Below are 19,989 nucleotides of genomic sequence, written 5' to 3'. Positions count from 1 at the left end.
GTGCTCCAATATCAAAGCCAAGTAGACCGCTTGCCCCTGGAACACCGGGCAGACCCTGACAGGTGGTGGGTTAAGCAGATGGCACTGCCCCGCGATAGAGGAATTGGTGGATCAGCGGAGCAAAAGACCCCACAGCCCAATGCCAAAATGATTGGATAAGCGCAGGACCCCGACACCACCTATGTCTCACCTCACAAACTCCCACTCAGGCACTTACTGTACAATAACAACAAACCCAACACACACACACATACGAGGGAGGGAGAAAGGAACAGGAAAACAATCTCACAAAAGGCAAAGATAGTCTAGAGAATTTAGATTGCTAAGAGACCCTACTGTTCATGACCACAGGCAGGGTCGAACTGGAGGGCAAGATGACTCCTCCCCCTGGAAGAGGAGGCAAAGGATTCTGGACCCTTCCTGTCAGTCCAGTAGGAGGCGTCATCCCTACAAGAGAATGTCCTCCACTACCAACAGGTAAACTTTGTTAGATATAATCTATTGTGTGCACCCAGTTCTACCTGATGAAAGAAATTCCATACATCCTGAAATCTTATGTTACTAGATGTTAATAAGAACTTTCCTTTTTTGACCCTGTCCTATTTTCTTTCTACATATAAAAACTTGTACTTAGATTGTTACCACCAGAAGAGAAAAAAGAATCTCCTAACCCCCTCCTATATGTGTGGAGTTTTTGGTGCTCTTAGGTTATTCACCATATATTTCTTTTCCAATTTTTCCATGGCAAAGTTCCAGCCCACTGTGTTAATAACTAAATAATAATAATAATAAAATCACAAAACAAAGGGTATCCCTTTCTTTCTGCCTTACTCCTTTTTGTATCATAGCATCTACTGGCAATTTACAGTGTAGACCAAATCCTATACACTGGATTTTTAAAAGAATAAAGGTTTACTAACACTAAGCATATCAAAAGCCAAAAGAAGAGGAAAATATCTGTTTTTGCACATTCTAGGATTCAAATTTAAATTGTTTACACTGTTCTCTTTCTGCACCTACTTGCTCCCAATATTATAAATATGGAGTCCTTTTACCTGTAGTTACACATTCATTTACTTCCTCAGATAATTTATGGAAGGGATATTGACATCAGGCAAAGATTCTGGACAGTCATGCATTTAAAATGCTGTTCCTGCCATATAAAATGTATTTGTCCCTAATCTGATTTTTTTATGCTTCCACTAGCTTCAGAGCATAAACACCATAGAAAAAATAATTAATCAAAAGCAATAAGATATGTTTCCCATGGAGTGAATTTCCCGAGTTATCCATTTGGATGCATTATATTCTACTAATATTTAAGGCCATAGTTCAGAATGAGAAATCGCATCATACATACCACTGATACTGCCTGGCTGAGCAATTGCAAGAGCCTGAGCTTCTAGCAGCTCTTTCCAATTAGATTCCAACTTTTCTAGCAACTCCTCCTTCTTTGAAGACAGCTCATATAATTCCCTTTCTGCAAAAATATTTTTTTTAAATCCTCTCTTAAAATATGGATAAGTAGTAATTGCTTACATTGTTGTTGTTATGTGCCTTCAAACTGATTACTACTTATGGCGACCCTATGAATCAGAGACCTCCAAGAGCATCTGTCATGAACCACCCTGTTCAGATCTTGTAAGTTCAGGTCTGTGGCTTCCTTTATGGAATCAAACCATCTCTTGTTTGGTCTTCCTCTTTTTCTACTCCTGTTTTTCCCAGCATTATTGTCTTTTCTAGTGAATCATGTCTTCTCGTTATGTTTCCAAAGTATGATAACCTCAGTTTCATCATTTTAGCTTTGAGTGATAGTTCTGGTTTAATGTGTTCTAACATCCAATTATTTGTCTTTTTTGCAGGCCATGGTATGTGCAAAGCTCTCCTTCAACACCACATTTCAAATGGGTAGATTTTTTCCCTGTCCAACTTTCACATCCATACATAGAGATCGGGAATACCGTGGTCTGAATGATCCTGACTTTAGTGTTCAGTGATACATCTTTGCATTTGAGAACCTTTTCTAGTTCTCTCATAGCTGCCCTTCCCAGTCCTAACCTTCTTCTGATTTCTTGACTATTGTCTCCATTTTGGTTAATGACTGTGCCAAGGTATTGATAATCCTTGACGTTCAATGTCCTCGTTGTCAGCTCACATAGTCACATAAAGATATTTTTAAAACTAGATTATTTCACAGAAATGACATCAGTTGTTGCAGATCTTAAAAGAGCAAAGAAGCAAAAATATTTTGCTTCTGGAAGGATTATTCCCTGTCTGGGAATGTGGTACAGCAACTTCAAGATGGAATAAGTCTCTGACAGTATCACACAGATACAGTACAGTATGATTTAAGTTAGCTTGATGCTCTCCAGATATTATGGACTACAACTCCCATTAATCCCGATTCAGCATAGCTAATAGTCGGGATGATGGAAATTACAGTCAACATTTGGCGAGCCAAATGTTCCCCATCCCTGCTCTAAATGAATGTTTTGATTAAGACAGCAAAAATTGTACCAATTCCCCATAGCTTCCAATTAGTGAAAACAGAAGGCTGTGCATAAATCCTCTTGCATTGATCATCACGTCGCCCAGTGACTGGTTAGCCAGCCAGATGGACGACTAAGAAATCCAATAAAATAAATAAATAAATAAATCAGTGCCCTGAGGACCAGTCTAATTATCCTCCTCCTCTTCCAGGAAAAAGAGTGGGCATTGCTAAGCAATAACAATTGGCAAGGCAGGGCAGGGTAGGGCTGTGGTGCTTACCTGCCTTCCCAATGCCAGAATCACTGTTGGTTAATAAGATGGATAGGTGTGAGGCAGCAGGGAGGTTGACATGGGTTCACCATCAGAGTGGCAGATTGGCTGTGCCACTGTGCTTGTGCTGCACTGACCTCTCCATCACCTTGCTCTTCTCCCGCACCAGCCCTGCGGTTGGTAAGCCAGGTAAGCAGCGCAACTCCATCCCACAACCACTACTGCTGCTAGATTTATGATCTGTCAGATGAACTATCTCATTATAATTAGGCTTAAGAAGTACTAATCTACCATACTAAAAACTTCTGCTACACTCCCTTGTTCTCTTGTATTTATTTATTGTATTTTTATCCTGCTTTTTAGGCAAAAATATCTCCTAAAGTAGCTAACAGCTTCAGTTTGGAGTTCTTAGAATTTCTAGACCCCTCTGATGACCTCGGTTCTCAACAGGAATGGTGTCCAAGAATGGTAAAACATTCTTGATGGTCTCAGTAATGAAAGTGATAATAAGGCTTGAAATATGCACATTATTTGCTTTTGTAAAACTCAAATTAATTTCATTTTCTTCTTACCAGAGGTAATTACAGCTCCTTCTGAAGCAATATCCTGTGCTTTTTGTAGCTCTTGCACAGTTGTCTCTAGATCTTCAGCCAAATATCTTCTTTGCTCACTTAGCTCCTGCAGCTTATGATCTACAAAAATATTTTCATAACAGAATATTAATATACTGTTAAATAATTGCATTCAACAGAATTTTGCAATAAGTATATTATATCATCTGTAAATAGTATCAATTTTTGTAGTTCCTGTTAAATGCTCAAAGCTGTTCACATACATCATCTTTATAATCCCTACAAGAGTCCTGTAACATCACTGTTATTATACCCATTTTACTTTGGGGACTCTTTTTTGGGGGGGGCAAACTACACATTATGTTATGTTATTATGTGCTGAAATCGTATATTTATTTTGAAGAACTGCAGTGATGTAGCTCCAATTCAGTATGTGATACTGATCCAGACCAGTAGTTTTCTGCTGAAAATACTCATACACCCCCCACACACACACACACACCCCACTGCTGCTATTTGCCTACAAAGTACTGTTTACCTGAGGATAATGGATGACATTCCTAATAGGGATTACGCCTCCTACTGGAAGAAATAGGCAGCATCCACTAAAGCCTTTTGCCTGATCTCCAAGGGAAGGAGTCATCTCTCTCCCCGGACTGACCTTGCCTGAGATTGGTAATGGTTGGATCCTTTTGTTCTGTCTCTGAGTGTGTACTGCCTTCAAGTCGATTCCGACTTATGGCGACCCTATGAATAGGGCTTTCATGAGGCTGAGAGGCAGTGACTGGCCCAAGGTCACCCAGTGCGCTTCATGGCTGTGTGGGGATTCGAACCCTGGTCTCCCAGGTCATAGTCCAGCACCTTAACCACTACACCACACTGGCTCTGTTCTGTCTCTAGTGTTTGCCTTTTCTTGGTCTTGTGTCTTTCCTATTGTGTGTGTTTTGGAATTTGGGATTTACTTCTAAGTAGATATGACTAGGATTGTACTATCACCTTCAATGGAGCCCGGTACAAAGCTCAGACACAGGCAAAAAGGGATAGTGCCATTCACGTGGCATCCCATCAGCCAGGTCACTGTACTTACTGAGAGGGGCAAGGTGTGGTGAGTTTTTATGAGTGGTACAGGTGCAGTGGCAGATCCAATCCAGCACTCATGTCACTGTGCCTATGCCATGCTGGCCTCCACATAGCTTCCCTCTTCCCACTCTCAGTAAGGACAGTGACGGAAGACCAGATGTGCAGCAGCATTTCTCCCATTAGCCACAGGGTATAAAGGCTGTATTCTCTTCAGAAAGCCACAGAGGAAGTATAGTTTTACTTATACTGTTGTGTCATAGTATTCAGAAATAAATATTTCTGTGTGGCTGCAGCTTATCACTTCAGCATTTACAAACTACTGGGAGGAAGGGCGGGATGCCACAAGAGTGGCTGTATACTATAGTCAGCATAGATTTTTCACATTCCGCAATGTTAAATTGAAAATACCCTCCATGCCATTCTGATCCTTCCCATAAGCTCATTTCAAAACAAAACCTTACAAAACTTACAGTCCTGAACTCAGAAACACTTGTTTAACAACCATCTAAATTTTCATGGCGATACACAAAACAGAAAGAATTAAGAGTTCAAAGTTTAAAAAGAGAAAGAAAAAAACCAGACCCCTTTTGGACTTTTTTCTCATAATCTGTTGAAATTAATTAAAAATCAGCCATGTTCACAGAGTACCTCTAATCCTATTACTGACCTTGCCCCATACTCTGACCTTCATCTTCTGCAGTTTAAAAATTTAAAAAATGCCTGGCTGATTTTTAATTAATTTAAGAAATTTTGCATTGAGCTCAATTATTATGTTGGGTATGCTTAATAAGAACCAACTGTCAGTGCTCTAAATGCCAGACTCCCAGTGCTTGGCTTGCCTAATCAGGGGGCCACACCCACACCAGACTTTGATTTCACATGAGACAGTCATGGCTTCCCCCAAAGAATCCTGGGAAGTGTAGTTTGTGAAGGGTGCTGAGAGGAGACTCCTATTCCCCTGACAGAGCTCCAGTGGCCAGAGTGGTTTAACAGTCAGCTGCTCTGACTGAAGCTCTGTGAGGGGAACAGGGCATCTCCTAGCAGCTCTGAGCACCCTTCACTAACTACACTTCCCAGGATTCTTTGGGAGAAGCAATGACTGTCTAAAGTGAAATAATGTTCTGGTGTGGATGTGACCAGGGACAGCTTTGGTTTAAATTTGGGTGGGAGGCTACATGTGCCTGCTGTAGAATAAAAAGGTAGGGGAAACCCTGAAAAAGAATGATACTGTTCACAGTGTTTTCCTTTTGGAAAGGAAAGGGGCTTCCCGACTGCCCAGTGCCCACTCATCCAATCTCCTCCCCTCCCCTTCCTGCCCTCCTCCCCCCTGCCACTCCCCCAGGTCAGTTTCACCAATCCTAAGCATGATTGCACAGGAGTAAATCCCACTGAACTCAAAAAGCATGCAAATGATCAAACCTGCCCTCCCCTCTTCCTCCCTCCTATCCCCTCCCTTTTGCCCCTTCCATCCCCCTTCCTTCACCCCTCCCTTCCCCTTCCCATCCCCTTCCAATCCCCTCCTTCTCCCTTGTCCTCCTTCCCCTCCACTCCGCCCTCTGCCCTCCCCTCTCCTCCCCCACGGTCAGTTTTACCTATCCTAGGACCTTGACCTGGGAGGCCAGGGTTCAAATCCCCACACAGCCATGAAGCTCACTGGGTGAACTTGGGCCAGTCACTGCCTCTCAGCCTCAGAGGAAGGCAATGGTAAACCACCTCTGAATACCGCTTGCCATGAAAACCCTATTCATAGGGTCGCTATAAGTCAGAATCGACTTGAAGGCAGTCCATTTCATTTTCAAGCATGATTGCATGGGAGGAAATACCACCAAACTCAGTAAGTATGCAAGTGATCAAACCTGCCTTCTCCTCCTCCTCCCTCCCATCACCTCCCTTTTGCCCCTTCCCTTCTTCTTTCCCCCTCCCCCTCCCCTTCCAATCCCCTCCTGCCTCCTCCCACTCCTTCTTCTCCCCTCTGCCCCCTTCTTCCTTCCCTCTACTCTCTCCTCCCACTTGTCCCCCATGGTCAGTTTTTACTTATCCTAGCCATGATTGCACAGGAGTAAATCCCACTGAACTCAATAAGCATGCACATGATCAGACCTGCCTTTCTCCTCCTTCCCCTCTCATCACCCTTCCTCCTCCCTTCTTCTTCCCCTCCCCTCTTCTTTTTTCCTCCTCCCCTGCCCACTCCAGGCCTCCCTCCCCATGGTCAGTTTTACCTATCCTAAGCATGACTGAACAGGAGTAAATCCGACTGAACTCAATAAACATGCAAATGATCAAATCTGCCCTCTTCCACCACCTCCTGCCTGCTCCCCTCCCCCTCCTCCCCCCATCCCCTGTGGTCAGTTTCACCTATCCTAAGCATGATTGCAGGGGAGTAAATCCCACTCAACTCAATAAGTATGCAAATGATCAATCCATTCTCAGCAAATTTGCACAGGATCCCATTTCTTACTTCCCAGATTAAAGAGCAGGGAAATTCACTAATAGGCAAAAAACCTTGCAATTTAAGAACGTACCTATAGCCAACAGATATTTCTATCATACTTTAAAAAGCAGGGAGATTGGACAGCTATAGTCAATGTACCGGGGAGCAGGACACCTCCTCTCTGAGATATTGTCCTGCCCTACAAATTTGTCAAAATGCAAACACAATTTGGGATGGTCTTTCACAGTCCAATCCACTTCCTGGGTAGCTTGGAAGAATTTGGGAACATGTGCCTCTGAGCATATGGTGAGTGGTGGCAACACCTGCAATCAGCCCAAATAACAAAAACAAGACATGTGCTGTGCTGATCTTATTTTAGCAGGGAGGAAGCAACTATATTAAAACAGTTGATATTGTTCAGATGGTTACTTTAAATATTTTTTATATACTTTGCAATTTTAGTGAAGTTTTCTATAGTAAGTCATTCTCTTTTGCTTCTGTTTCTGTGAATATGTGAAGTACAGCAACAGTTTGCAACACGAAAAAAGCTCCAAAAACAATTGTGGAATAATGGCACTGACTGTTCTGCGGAATAGTTTCCAATGGAAATGAGGAGTGTCTCAGTTTGCACTAGATAAAACAGTGGGAGGTGAAATATATTCTAGCAAAATTCTAGGTGTGCTCTGTTTTTAATTGACCATGCCCATCTTTCCTTAAGTGGAGTATTTAAGCATAGCAGGCTGAAAACATGCATCTTGGGCAGGCTAAGTTTGTTTTTTCCAACAGCTAGAAGTATTGCTTAAGTAGCAACATATTGCAATCAGTCTGATTTTACATCAAACTGCAGTTTCAGATTCAACTGTTAATGCATCTAAAATAGAAATAGAGCATAACCTCCAATTTGAATCACAAAAGGCTGTCTTCACCATCATATGACATCGGCTAATAAAAAGGCTTTGAAATTAATGAAAATAAATTGACAGACTTCTACAATGAATAATGAGAGAAATATAATTTTCTAGATTAGATTCTCTGTAGAAACAGTAGTAACACAGAACAGAAGCAAAATAAGAACACCAACAAACATACAAAAATGTAATTCTGCAACTTTGGAGATGGCAGGTGTTGCCATGACTCACCATATGCTCAGAGGGACATGTTCCCAAATTCTTTCAAGCTGCACAGGAAGTGGATTAGACTGTGAAAGACCATCCCAAATTGTGTTTGCATTTGGACAAATTTGTAGGGCAGCATAATATCTCAAAGAGGAGATCAGGTGTCCTGCTTCCCTGGTGCATTCACTATAGCTTCCCAATTTCCCTGCTTTTTAAAGTTTGATAGAAATATCTGTTGGCTATAGGTACATTCTTAAACTGCAAGGTTTTTTGTCTATTAGTGAATATGTTTCAGATTGTAACTGACAGCATGTGCAATCACAGCAAACATACCACTGATACTGCCTGGTTGAGCAACTGCAAGAGCCTGAGCTTCTTCTAGCTGTTTCTGATTAAATTCCAACTTTTCCAGTAACTCTTGTTTCTTCAGTGATAATTCGTATACATTTCGTTCTGTGAACAAATGTGCTTCAATCATTTATTGAAAATTGGTTTCAAATGTCATCACTGCTCTCAAAATAAATTTCATTGCTCTCAAAGTAAAATGAAGAAAAATATTTAAAAATTTACTATCTCATTAATATAATCTCTTCATTTGCTAATGCAACTCTTAGGCAGTTCTTTCCTCCAAACAACATGACAGACCTAAAATGAAAAGCTTTCAAACTCCTCCTCTTCAGCTACAGAAGGAGAGGAGAAGGGAATCTGCAAGCCTCAAAGAAAACGAGGCTCATTCATATTGTGCCAATTGTTTAGCATGATGTCTGGGCAGAGCAGTATATCTAGATAAAGGGAACATGGCATGGAATCTCATTAATGCTTCCTCTCCTTCTGACAGCCTCAGAGATTAGAGTGATAAGTAGGCTTGAAACACTGAAGCAGTATCATCATCTGTTTATTTGTATGCCACTTTTCCACAAAATTGTGCCCAAAGTGGCTCACAACATGCCAAATGAACAATAACAAAATGTATTAGAAACCAGTAGAAATAATCATAATATTAATAAGTACAAAACCCCATATCTATAAAGTATTATGTAAAACAATACAAATAAGCTAACCTAATTTAACATCTTACATTAAAAAACACTGCATAAAATGTTATGTATTATCACTGCACCACTGGTGTACACGGAGGTGCTTTATAGAATGGAAATGGTAGGTCCCCAATGAGCTTACAATTTAAAATTAAGCACAGGGGAAACAACAGAAGAAGGATAAGGAAGTGGAAGCGGCAGTAAACAGAAAAGCAATATGCAGTTATTTCAGTTATATGTGCTTAAGCTTAGTTACAGTCTAAGTCACATAAGGGCATGGAGGTGGGTGGTGTCAAAGCCTTCATGGAAGAGGTGGGATTTGAGGAGGGATATGAAGGAAGAATGAGAGGTGGCATCACAGGATCTACTGGGAGCAGTTCCAAGCATATGGTGTAGCAATGGCAGGGTCATTTGAGGGAGCAGGAGACCTTCAGATGGTGGAGGTGGGGACCTAGAAGAGTAAAGATGACAGGCATGGGTGTAATGGGATAAAAGAGCAAAGAAATAAGGGGAGGACAAGGCCATGGAAGACTTTGAAGGTAAGGAGAAGGAGCTTGTGCTGGATCCGGATGAGGACAGGAAGTCAGTATAAGGATTTAAGGAATGGCTTGGCAGCAGCACCTCGATCCTCCCTCTAATTCAGGAAGTGAATGTCCTGGTGCTGTCTCTCCCAGTCTTTAAGGGAAAGGGGTGGCAAACACAATACCTCTTCCCAGCAACATGAACAGAAGGTGATTCAGGGTAAATGAATGGGAAGTAGCAAAGAAGAAACAGAGGAAATATAAGGGCAGCAGGCAGGTTTTAGAATGTTTTTGCAAAAATATTCTTAATTGTTACATTCCAGTGACTTGTACATGGTCTTTAAAACTTTCCTGCACTATAGGAAAGGTGATTATGAATAAAAGGCAATTAGCAATTCTTCTACAACCTTGCAAAGCTGATACACATCTGCGTTTAACAGGAGAATGATCACCTGCAATATACCCTTGGAAATCCCAATTTAAGTTTCCCATCCCAATATACCTCATAATTTACTGCATATGCATGATAACGGAAGTTTTCTTACTCTGAATGTCCATTTTCAGAAGTCTCCTAGAGGCCATTCCTTCACCTCAAATTGGTTCCTCCCTCTGGCTAAAATAGGGTCTTTTACTGCCTCTCAGTTTTTTTCTGCCTCTTTTTCTCCTTTTTTATTCCCCCCATTTTACCATTTTTCATCTTCCCTCCTTCATCAGTGAGTCACTGCTTTCTTCCCCCTGCTTTTCTAGCAGAGATGAGGGTGAAATAGGCAAAAGAAAGTCCTCCAGGAGATGTTGGGGAAAGGTGCTTTTTAAAACTCAAAATTAGGGAAGTTGCCAAATGATGTCAGCTTCTCATTTTTTCATTCTTAAAACCAGTTCTCCACATTTCCACATCCATTTGTGATCTTTGAAAAAAAGTCCCCATGAAAATTTGTCAGCATTTTAGTGCTAATGTCTCATTAATAATCACATTTCTGTATACAATTTCTCCTAATATACACTTTTTTGCAAGCAATTTTTCTTAATATATTTTGTATGTTGTTTTCTCTAAAGTATGCATTTTTGTGCACACTTTCCCCTAATATACACATTTTTGCATACATTATTTGACTGGAGAACTACATCACAACATTCAGAAAAGTGCAAATTTCAAAGATAGCTGCATTTCATTCCACACATTGTTTCAGGAAGTGCAAATTAGGTAGGTTTGCATAAAAATGGGAACCAAACTTAATTTCTCTCCCATAGTTACTTAAGATGATTTATTATCTACTTACTACCAGGTTGCACAAGTAGAGGTCTTTCTGAAGCACGACGATATACATTTTGTATATCATCCAAAGTTGCCTCAAGATCTGCAGTCAAATGTCTTCTTTGCTCAGCTAACTCCTGCAGCTTATGCTCTACAAAACAATTTCAGGCTAATTCATAACAAAAATATTAATATACATGGAAATAACTACATTAAATACAATAGGTCAATGAACATTCAATATTATCTGGGAAATGTTTTATATTAATGCTTAGTATTTATCTAAGGTTCCTTGTGTTACTTCATTCAGCTGAATGAAATGTCCTCTCCTCCCATCAGCCCCCCCCCTTCATAGATGGTCGAATTAGAAGGGCTATTTAATCAATTTCAGGGTCAGCGGAAATTTTTTTAATGCTTTTGACAGGAGGGGAAAACTTGTTCTGCACCTGATTACTCTGGAGCCAATCAGAAACTAACAGTCTCTGGCCATACAGCCCGCTCTTTTGGACTTCCAGGCAGGTTTGGGCTTTGTGGGCAATGTGATGCTAAGAATGCTGCTCAGAGTGCACATAGGAATGCTGCTAGCTCCCATACTTTTGCTTCCCATAACTTTAACTTAGGCCAGTCTCACGGGCTCCAAACTGAGCTGCAAAAGATTCAAGTTTGGAGCCTGTGCACACACTCCTTGATTGAGGATTCATTCAGTTAACCCCTATCAGTCACAAATTGTGGGAGTCTAGAAGTTCCCACCAGGGCAGAATGGGGTGGGACAGCATCGCTTACCAGCCAGTCTGATGGCTGGTGGAGCCAATTTGATGGTCCAGCCCCTGTGCCTGCACTGCACCAACCTCCCTTCCACTTCACTCCTCCCCTCCTTGGTTACCAGCAGCAGCTTCCACTTTGAGAAGCCAGCTGTGCAGCACCACCCCACCTTGCTCTGCCCCACCAATGGCCACTGGTATGTATAGAACTGCTGGGCACTTAGTTCTGGTGGCTGAGCTGGCAAGTGTCCTAAACCTGCTACTCTATTCTCCCTCTTCCATAGCCACAACCTGCCCCAGAAACTCTGCCTGCTACTCATTTTGAATGTAAACAAATCCAAAGATACAAATTCAAAGACACAAGTTCAAGTAATATATGCGTGTGTAAAATTCTCACCATTAAATATTAAACTGTGGGTTGTGATGCTACCACAGACAAAAGGCAGTGATGCAATTAGGGCAGCAGCAATACACCATCTCTGCTCACCTTCCTTTCTCCCTTCCACATTTACAACTGAAGCAAGAGCAGTTACTTTTAAAAATGGGTGGGTGAAGGGGAGGGGAAGAAAGGTAGTCCTCTGCCCTCAAAGGCTTTTTAAAGGGGGGGGGAAGCCACCAACCAATGTAGTGAGGTTCCTCTGAACAAGGCCAACAACTTCAGCCACAATACTCCACCAAAACTGTGTAAAATTAGCCCAGACCAAATGGACACACACATACAAACACATTCACACAGGCTATACCATTTAATGAAAGAAAAATATGCCAGACACACAGACTCACAGGGATAAAACTATTATGAAATATATATGTCTGAAGTACAAACTACAAATAGTAAAGCATACGAGAAAGGGAAACAAATGTTAACAGGATGCATTGAAATGCCTAAAGGAAGTGGAAGTTGTGATATTCCTTAGGAACTCTATTGGCAGAAAGAAAAAGGACAGACAGAGGAATATATAAATGCTCAATCTCCAAGAAGAAAGAACTCAAGGTGGAAACAAGCCTTCATCTTCCTCTTTAATACACTTCCCATGTTCCTCTTCCTTACTACTGTGACTGGAAGGTTTTGTATGAAAGACTCCATCAGAATGTTGGACACTTTTGACTTTTAAGGAAACACAGCGGGGCTAAAGAGCACTAAGAGAACACAGCAGGGGCTCAAACAAAATAGAGGTCAATAGCACTAAGGCACCAAGTAGAAAATAAACCTACAGAATAAAGAGAGAGACACACACACACACAAAATAAAAGGACAAAGACCAATCACCCCCACAGACTCCCATAGTAAGAAACAAGAAACACAATCATGTGGTAAAAGTGAACAGAAGTGGGGTGTGAAACACACATCTGCTCCGTACTGAGACAGGAAGTGGACTGAGGGGGGGCATGCCCAACAGACAAAGACCAGTTTGTGTTTCCTGTCTCTGGCCACTAGAGGGCAGTTTAACACCATGTCATGTGTTTATCACCTCAAGAGAAGGGAAGGGAAACTACTGGGTCCAAATGAGTAGTAAATGATTAACAAATCTATATATGGCTTTTGTAAGAAATGAAACAAGCAAGCCATATTCATTTCAATTTTTCATGAAATGAATGCACATCCTTAGCAAAGGGTGAAGTACTTTAATTCCATGTACTTGTCAATGAAGTACTTTAATTCCATGTATATATATGTTTGTTGTTACAGCATGAAAAATCACAGGATACATACCACTGACACTCCCTGGTTGGGTAGTCGCAAGGTCCTGAGCTTCTTGTAGTTCTTTCCTATTAGATGCCAACTTCTCCAGTAACAGTTGCTTCTTCTCAGCTAGGTCATACAATTCATTTAATCCTCTTTCTGCAATCAGAAATGTGTTTGAATTATCTCTTGAAAAAGTTTTAAATTGTTCACAAAGTTATTCAAAATGACTTTTTTTGAGGTGTAACTTCCTCATCTGTCTGCAGATAATAAGTTAAGACAAAGAGTTCCTCTGTTGTGCAAAATGCCATTTCTCTCTGCTTCTCATCTCTTTTGAGTTTTAAGTGTGGAAGCCATGAGGTCAGTGAAAGATTGCCCCATGCCCTTACAATGTGCCCTGTCATCTGACCCATGGTCTACCTGTGTAGATTTTATATATTGCTGCTGGTGTTGTGTTAGAATTAGCTGCTCAGTTACACCATATCACTGGGAGGAAAATTTCCTCTGCCGGGTCATGTTCTGTTCCAGGCAATGGTTTCAATCAGATGGAATTCTAGCTGGTGTGGCAGGAGTGAGCTAGGCATGAGTTCAGGTTCCAGCAAGGGAAGCAAGGCAAAGTCAAGGAACTTCATGTTAGGGTTCCTGTCAAGCAAAGTCACGCAAAGGATGACCTCTCTATTCTAATCAGGGAAAGCAAAGAGCAGCAAAATTCAAGCAAAGCAGTAACATTATGGATTACTCCATGTGATGCTCAGGCCAGAGGGTCATACAAACAACAAGTAAAGCCAGACTGAGGACTCATCTACACGGTGCTTTACTATGTGTTTAGTGCTACTCACATGTCCTTTTAATTCGCATGGTTCACATGATGTTATCAGCAAACAGAAGCTATCACAGTTTTCCCCTTGTAAATCCATACTAACCCAGTCCTCTGATAATATGAAAAGGGAAGGAAAAAGCTTCTTCACTCCATAGCTCTAGCACTTGCAGATGCTTTGCTCCAATGCGTTGAGGTGGCTGTGTCAATCGTTCCCCTCTCCACGCCCACTCCCTCCTCCTCCCTTCATTCATTTTGTTTCCTGAGGGCTGAAAAGCAACTTCAGGCTGCTCTCCTCCATTCATTTATGTTGCTGCAAATGGTGCCTTTATTTTCTTTTTCCCCCTAACTTATGTGCGAAAGCATAACACTGCTCAAACAAAGATTTGTATTTCAGCTGTATCCTATCAGGGAAAACACAGATATTTGCACTTCTGGTTTTTTTTTAAGGAACCCAATGCAGCATGCTCGGTTGCTAGGAAACCAGGAGTGGAAATGTTAAATTAGAGGGCGTGGTCATTAGGAAACTGTGTGACTGATCCTTCCCCTCAGGGTGAATGGAAAACACAGTGTTTGCAGCTAGCATTGAGCCCTTACTGTGGATGGTGCAAACAGAAAATGGAGGTAAAAGCAGCATCTTTAGTATGAAGTAATGCTCCCATGTGGATAAGCCCTAAGTCTTAAATAGAGCTGCATTTCCATCTGCAGTGAGCGAAACCATTTCAGTTAAAGGATTCTAGTCTGCTTCAGGACCACTGATTCCAATGGTAAGGAGAGGGTATATTTCAACTGAGGCTTCTGGGCTGGAGTCCTTGTACAGATGGCTAGGAATGGGGGAGGTTTTCAGTTTGCTCCATAATTTGGAACTAACTTTTCCAGGTCCACATCCGTTAGACCATGCTCAGATCAGAATACAGAGATGCAGATTAGTTCACATGTCTACGAACCCAAGCATGGTTTGTTCTGCCCGCCTGCCCACCCGCCAGCCCATCCATCCATCCATCCATCCATCCATCCATCCATCCATCCATCCATCCATCCATCCATATGTATTACCCGCCCTTCACCCAGAGGTCCCAGGGCAGGTTACAACCATTTTAAAACACATAATTAAAACAGTTAAAAACAACCTAAACAACATCACAGAAAATAGGATAGGTCCTAAAAATATAACATCTCAGGTGTCGAAGACCATGGTAAATAGGTCTTCAGCATTTGCCAAAAGTTATACAATGAAGTTGCCAGATGCACCTCAGTGGGGAGGGAGTTGCACAGCTTAGGGGCTGCCATAGAGAATGCCCTCTCCTGGGCCACCACTACCCAAGCTTCTGAGGGTGACGGAACTACCAAAAGGGCCCCTTCTGCTTATCCTGAGAGGGTCTGTAGGGAAGGAAGGTAGTCTTCTAGATATTTGGGGCCTAAGTCATTTAGGGCTTTAAACACTAATGTGAGCACCTTGAAACAAACTGGCAACCAATGCAGCTGTTTTGAAACGGGTTATATGAGTTCTAAATGGTAATCTGGCTGCTGCATTTTGGACCAGCTGAAATTTCTGAGTTGTCTTCAAGGGCAGCCCCACATAGATCACATTGCAATAATCCAGTCTGGAAGACACCAGAGCATGGAGCACTGTGGCCAAGTCTTCTCTGTCCAAAAGGGGCCAAAGCTGGTAAACCAGCTGAAGCTGGAAAAACACACTCCTATCCACTGAGGCCACCTGAACCTCCAGTCACAGTGCTGGATCAAGGAGTACCCCCAGGTTGTGGACGGCTTCTTCTAGGAAAGAACAACCCCACCCTGAACAGGCTGTCTTCCCACCTTCTAGACATGAGAACTCTGGACATACCTCTGTCTTTTCAGGATTCAGCCTCAATTTATTGGTCCACGTCCAGTCCATCACAGCCTCTAAGCACTGATTCAACACCTCAACTGCCTCTCTTGATTCAGATGGAATAGGGAGGTAGAGCTGGGCGTCATCTGCATATTGATGCCACCTCACTCCAAATCTCCTGATGACAGCTTCCAGTGGCTTCATAAGTACGAGGTGGTCCAAGGTACAGAGCAGCAGCTATCTTTCTCTCTGTACAGTTACCCAGGACCTGGGACTTTGAACAACTGTGGCAAGCACTGCACTTTCTAGCTGTTTTAAATGGCAGACAGAAACAGTTTAAAAGAGACCTTCGGTCTTACTGTGAAATGGTTTTCTATGTGTATGTAAAGATGATCTCTGGTGGAACTTGAACTCTACTTTGCATTTAAGTCAAAATAGCACTGTTTGACTTTGCAGAATCTTCTGGTTTACACTCAGGGGCCAGTTCTTTCATGACAAGCCAGAGGAAACATAAAGAAGATGAACAGGAACAGCGACAATATACAGAACATATAAAAAAAAGCACTCTCTACTGTAATAAGAAGGGAGGGTGTATCTGTCAACTGTAACATGCACCCCAAACTAGATGAACAAAACAAGAAAACAACAGACTTCCCCTCAATCTTCTCTTCTCAACGTTAAATATGCCTAGTTCTTTCAGTCTCTCCTCATAGGGCTTTGTTTCTAAGTCCCCAATGAACCTCATTGCCCTCCTCTGAACCCGTTCCAATTTGTCTGCATCCTTCTTAAAGTGTGGTGTCCAGAACTGGATGTAGTATTCAAGATGAGGCCTAACCAGTGCCGAATAGAGGGGAACCAGAAGGGCTTTGTCCTGGGGATGTAAACTTTTAGTGCCTTATGCACATCTAAGGAGTGCCAGGCTTTTTGTCAGATGGATAGGAGATGGACAGAAATTAGGCAAACAAAGCTCTTGCTCAGAGTGAAAAGATGAGATGACCTTGGGATGGAAGGATGGGTTATATGTAGCATTACTCTGTCCTTGTTGAAGGTATAACACTGTTTATCCACAGAGAGGGCATTGATGTCTGAAACCTTCCAGTCAGTTGTGATGGCCTTGAGGAAAAGGACCTTGAAGGACAGGAGACGAAGAGGCACGAAGTTCAGTGGCTTGAAAGGAGGCTTCTGAAGAGTGGTCAAAACCTTGTGTAAATCTCAATTAAGAAAGTGATGCTGAGTTGGTGGAGAAAATATGGTGGCTCCCCATAAAAAGTGTTTAAGAAAAGTGTGAGAAGCCAAGGGTTTATCTGGGGCCTTAGAAAGGATAGAGGAGACAGCTGAGGCTTGCCTCCTTAGAGTATTAGGCCTGAGACCCATAGAAAGGTCATCCTGCAGAAAGGATAAGATTTCATTAATACTGGCCTTCCATGGGGCTAGAAGCTTTTTGGAGCACCATCAAAAACACTTTCCATGTACTCTAGTAGAGGCGGAGTGTGGAGGGTAGCCTGGAAGCCATCATCATGTCTATAATTGCAGATGGAAGGCATGCTTTCAGATGTCTCCATTCAATTTCCACATATGAAGGTCCAGCTGGACTGGGGCTGGGTAGTGAAGGCTGCCCTGGGACAGCAGACATCCCAAAGAAGTAGAGGCTATGGAGGAGATGTCACGTTGATCATCTCAAAGAACCAGGGCCTCCAGGGCCAGAATCAGGCCACGAGAACTGTCACGCTCTCCTCTCAAATCTTTTTCAGGGCTCTCAATTTCTCTGGAATTGAGGGTAAGGCATACAGAATCCCTGGAGGCCAAGGGGAAATGAGAGCATCCATTGCTTCCACTGTGGGAGCTGCATAATGGAAGAAGAATCTTCTGACCTGATGGCTGATGCAAACAGATCTACTTGAACTCTTCCAAAGATTACTGTGATTTCCTTGCAAACTTCAGGATGTACCCTCCATTCCCCTTGATGGAGCTGTTCTCAGCTTGGATATTTCCTCCCTCTTCAGATGTTTTGCCATCAGAGACTCCAGATGAGTCTCTGCCCAGTGAAGAAGGGTGGATGCCTCCATTTGAAGTTGCTTTTGTGTTGTGCTACCTTGGTGGTTCATACGTGCCTTGCAAGTGATATTGTCTGTTCTCACAAGAACTGACCCGGTAGCCTCAACGTGATGAAGTGTTGAAGTGCCAGATGGATTGTGCAATGTTCTAGGAGGTTGACAGAAAGAAGTGTTTCAACCTGTGACTACACACCCTGGACTACCTTGCACAGGGCTGCCCAACCTATTAGACTGGCCTATGAGATGGGAGGATCTTTAAGCACGACTCCACTCTGAAGGTTGGTCTCCCATAACCACCAAAGTAAAAACTGAAGCACTGTATGTGACAGAGTCATTTGGCTGCGATGTTGCTCTAAAAGGGCAACAGTGCCCATCGAAGGAGACAAGTGTGGTGCCTCGCCTAGGTGGTCACATGGAACACAGAAATCATGAGCTCTTGAATTCCCACAAGTTTCATGAGATGCACTGAGGGAGAAGCCATGATGGAATGTACTGCTAGCTGAATCTTGGAAATTTGCTCAGGAGAAAGAGCCATGATTCCCACTACTGTGTCTATTAGAGTCCCTAGGTGTAGGATGCAATAAGAAAGGCAAAGCTAGCTCTTTGCTCAGTTTATCAGGAAGCTATGGTCCTTGATGCATGCCAGTGTCTCCTGAAGCCCCTCCCAGGCCTTCAGAAGGGAAGCAAATCAAGAAACTGCCTAGATAGGGATAGATGTGAATCCCTTGCAGCCGGAGGTAGGTCACCGGCGTGATTACGATCTTCATGAATACCCTGGGGGCAAATGACAGACAGAAGGGCATGGCCCTGTACTGGAAACTGTTGCCTCTGCAAACCTCAGGTAACACCTGTGCCAGTGGTGAATGGTGATATGTAAATAGGCTTCCTTGAGGTCAACCAATGACAGGAAGTCCCCCCTTTCTAAGAGCCTCCGATGGACAATAGCATTTCCATCTTGAATTTAGGATACCTGATGTATTTGTTGAGATGCTTTCTCCAGGACTGCCCAGAAGGAGCCATCTGTCCTAGCCAACTCTATGAGATTCAGACTCAGACTCACTGGTGTGTTTTTCTCTGTTATCTTTAATGTGAAATCTCAGTTTAGAGCATTTCACAGATCAGACTACAGATTACACAAAACTGTAGTCTCTACACAGTGTGAATAGGCATGACTTTTCAAATTAAGACATTGCTGAGGCAATTAGACACACCCCTTGAGATCCTTTAAGTAGGCTTAGGGTGAGCTCTCTCTATTGGCATGGAGAAGGTTACTCTGAACGGGATTCTGTGAACAAGTCAGCACTCCTATGGACAAGTTGAAAAGCTAGTGCTATCTGTGAGTGTCTGCACATCCTTGGAGACACTGGTGGTGACCCTTCATCAAGATCCTCCTCAGACACTGCCTCTGGTTGAGCTTCTGATTCCTCCTTGATTGAAGGTGCAAGTAGCAGCAGCGCAGGTGACAAGGGAGTGCTCATTGTCAGACAGCTTTTCCTCAGTTGTAGCTGGAACTACAGGGGTAGAGCTGTCATTGTCTAAAGTGCTGAAGCCTTCTCCTGTTTCAGCCCCCTCCTGCTGCAACCCACTGGGCCCCTCCTCAGGATCCTAGACCTCTTCCCCCTCCTCTTGCTGATTACTCCAGGAACTTGCCATGGGGCCCATGTTGTTGACCATTGAACCGCACTGTCACTGAGTTTGTTTTCCATCAAGTCTGAAAAACTGTAACTAGGGGGAGTTATGTCTTTGCCCAGTCTGGGAACGGACTGCCAAGGCCGTTGCTATGGTAGCCATCGAGATAAACTGGGAAAAGTTCTAGCAGCTATCTGTGTTAAGCTGTGTCTTCTGTGTATTGCCTCTGAACTGAGAGGTTGTCTTCTGTGTTTACCTTTGAAGAGAGATGTACCAGAAGGGGGGTGACTGAAGAAACTCTACATGTATTTACTCTTAAGCCTTTGGCCATAATGTCTTAATAAAGACTCTTAACATGCTCTAATGCTCTGAAGAAGTTTCTTGCTCAACTTAACTCCAACGTAATGTATGCTGTTTCACACAACAACGCACACACGTCAACAGG

The 19,989-nt window shown here is 42.7% G+C and overlaps 1 protein-coding gene across 1 annotated transcript in view; it reads right to left on the bottom strand.

The window, feature by feature from the left end:
- Positions 1 to 19,989, bottom strand: part of CCDC7 (coiled-coil domain containing 7) — a 430,640-nt gene that overhangs the window by 219,862 nt on the left and 190,789 nt on the right. The window contains exons 30-34 of the mRNA XM_061586654.1: positions 13,244 to 13,372; positions 10,794 to 10,919; positions 8,292 to 8,411; positions 3,333 to 3,452; positions 1,361 to 1,480 (exon numbers count right to left, since the gene is read on the bottom strand). Coding sequence (XP_061442638.1) covers positions 1,361 to 1,480; positions 3,333 to 3,452; positions 8,292 to 8,411; positions 10,794 to 10,919; positions 13,244 to 13,372 — 615 coding nt within the window. The remainder of the gene's footprint in view (positions 1 to 1,360; positions 1,481 to 3,332; positions 3,453 to 8,291; positions 8,412 to 10,793; positions 10,920 to 13,243; positions 13,373 to 19,989) is intronic.

The sequence above is a fragment of the Rhineura floridana genome, chromosome 10 (assembly GCF_030035675.1).
Source record: "Rhineura floridana isolate rRhiFlo1 chromosome 10, rRhiFlo1.hap2, whole genome shotgun sequence".
Classification (NCBI taxonomy): domain Eukaryota; kingdom Metazoa; phylum Chordata; class Lepidosauria; order Squamata; family Rhineuridae; genus Rhineura; species Rhineura floridana.
Note: the sequence above shows the minus strand (reverse complement) of the source record. Positions and strands in the feature narration are given on the sequence as shown.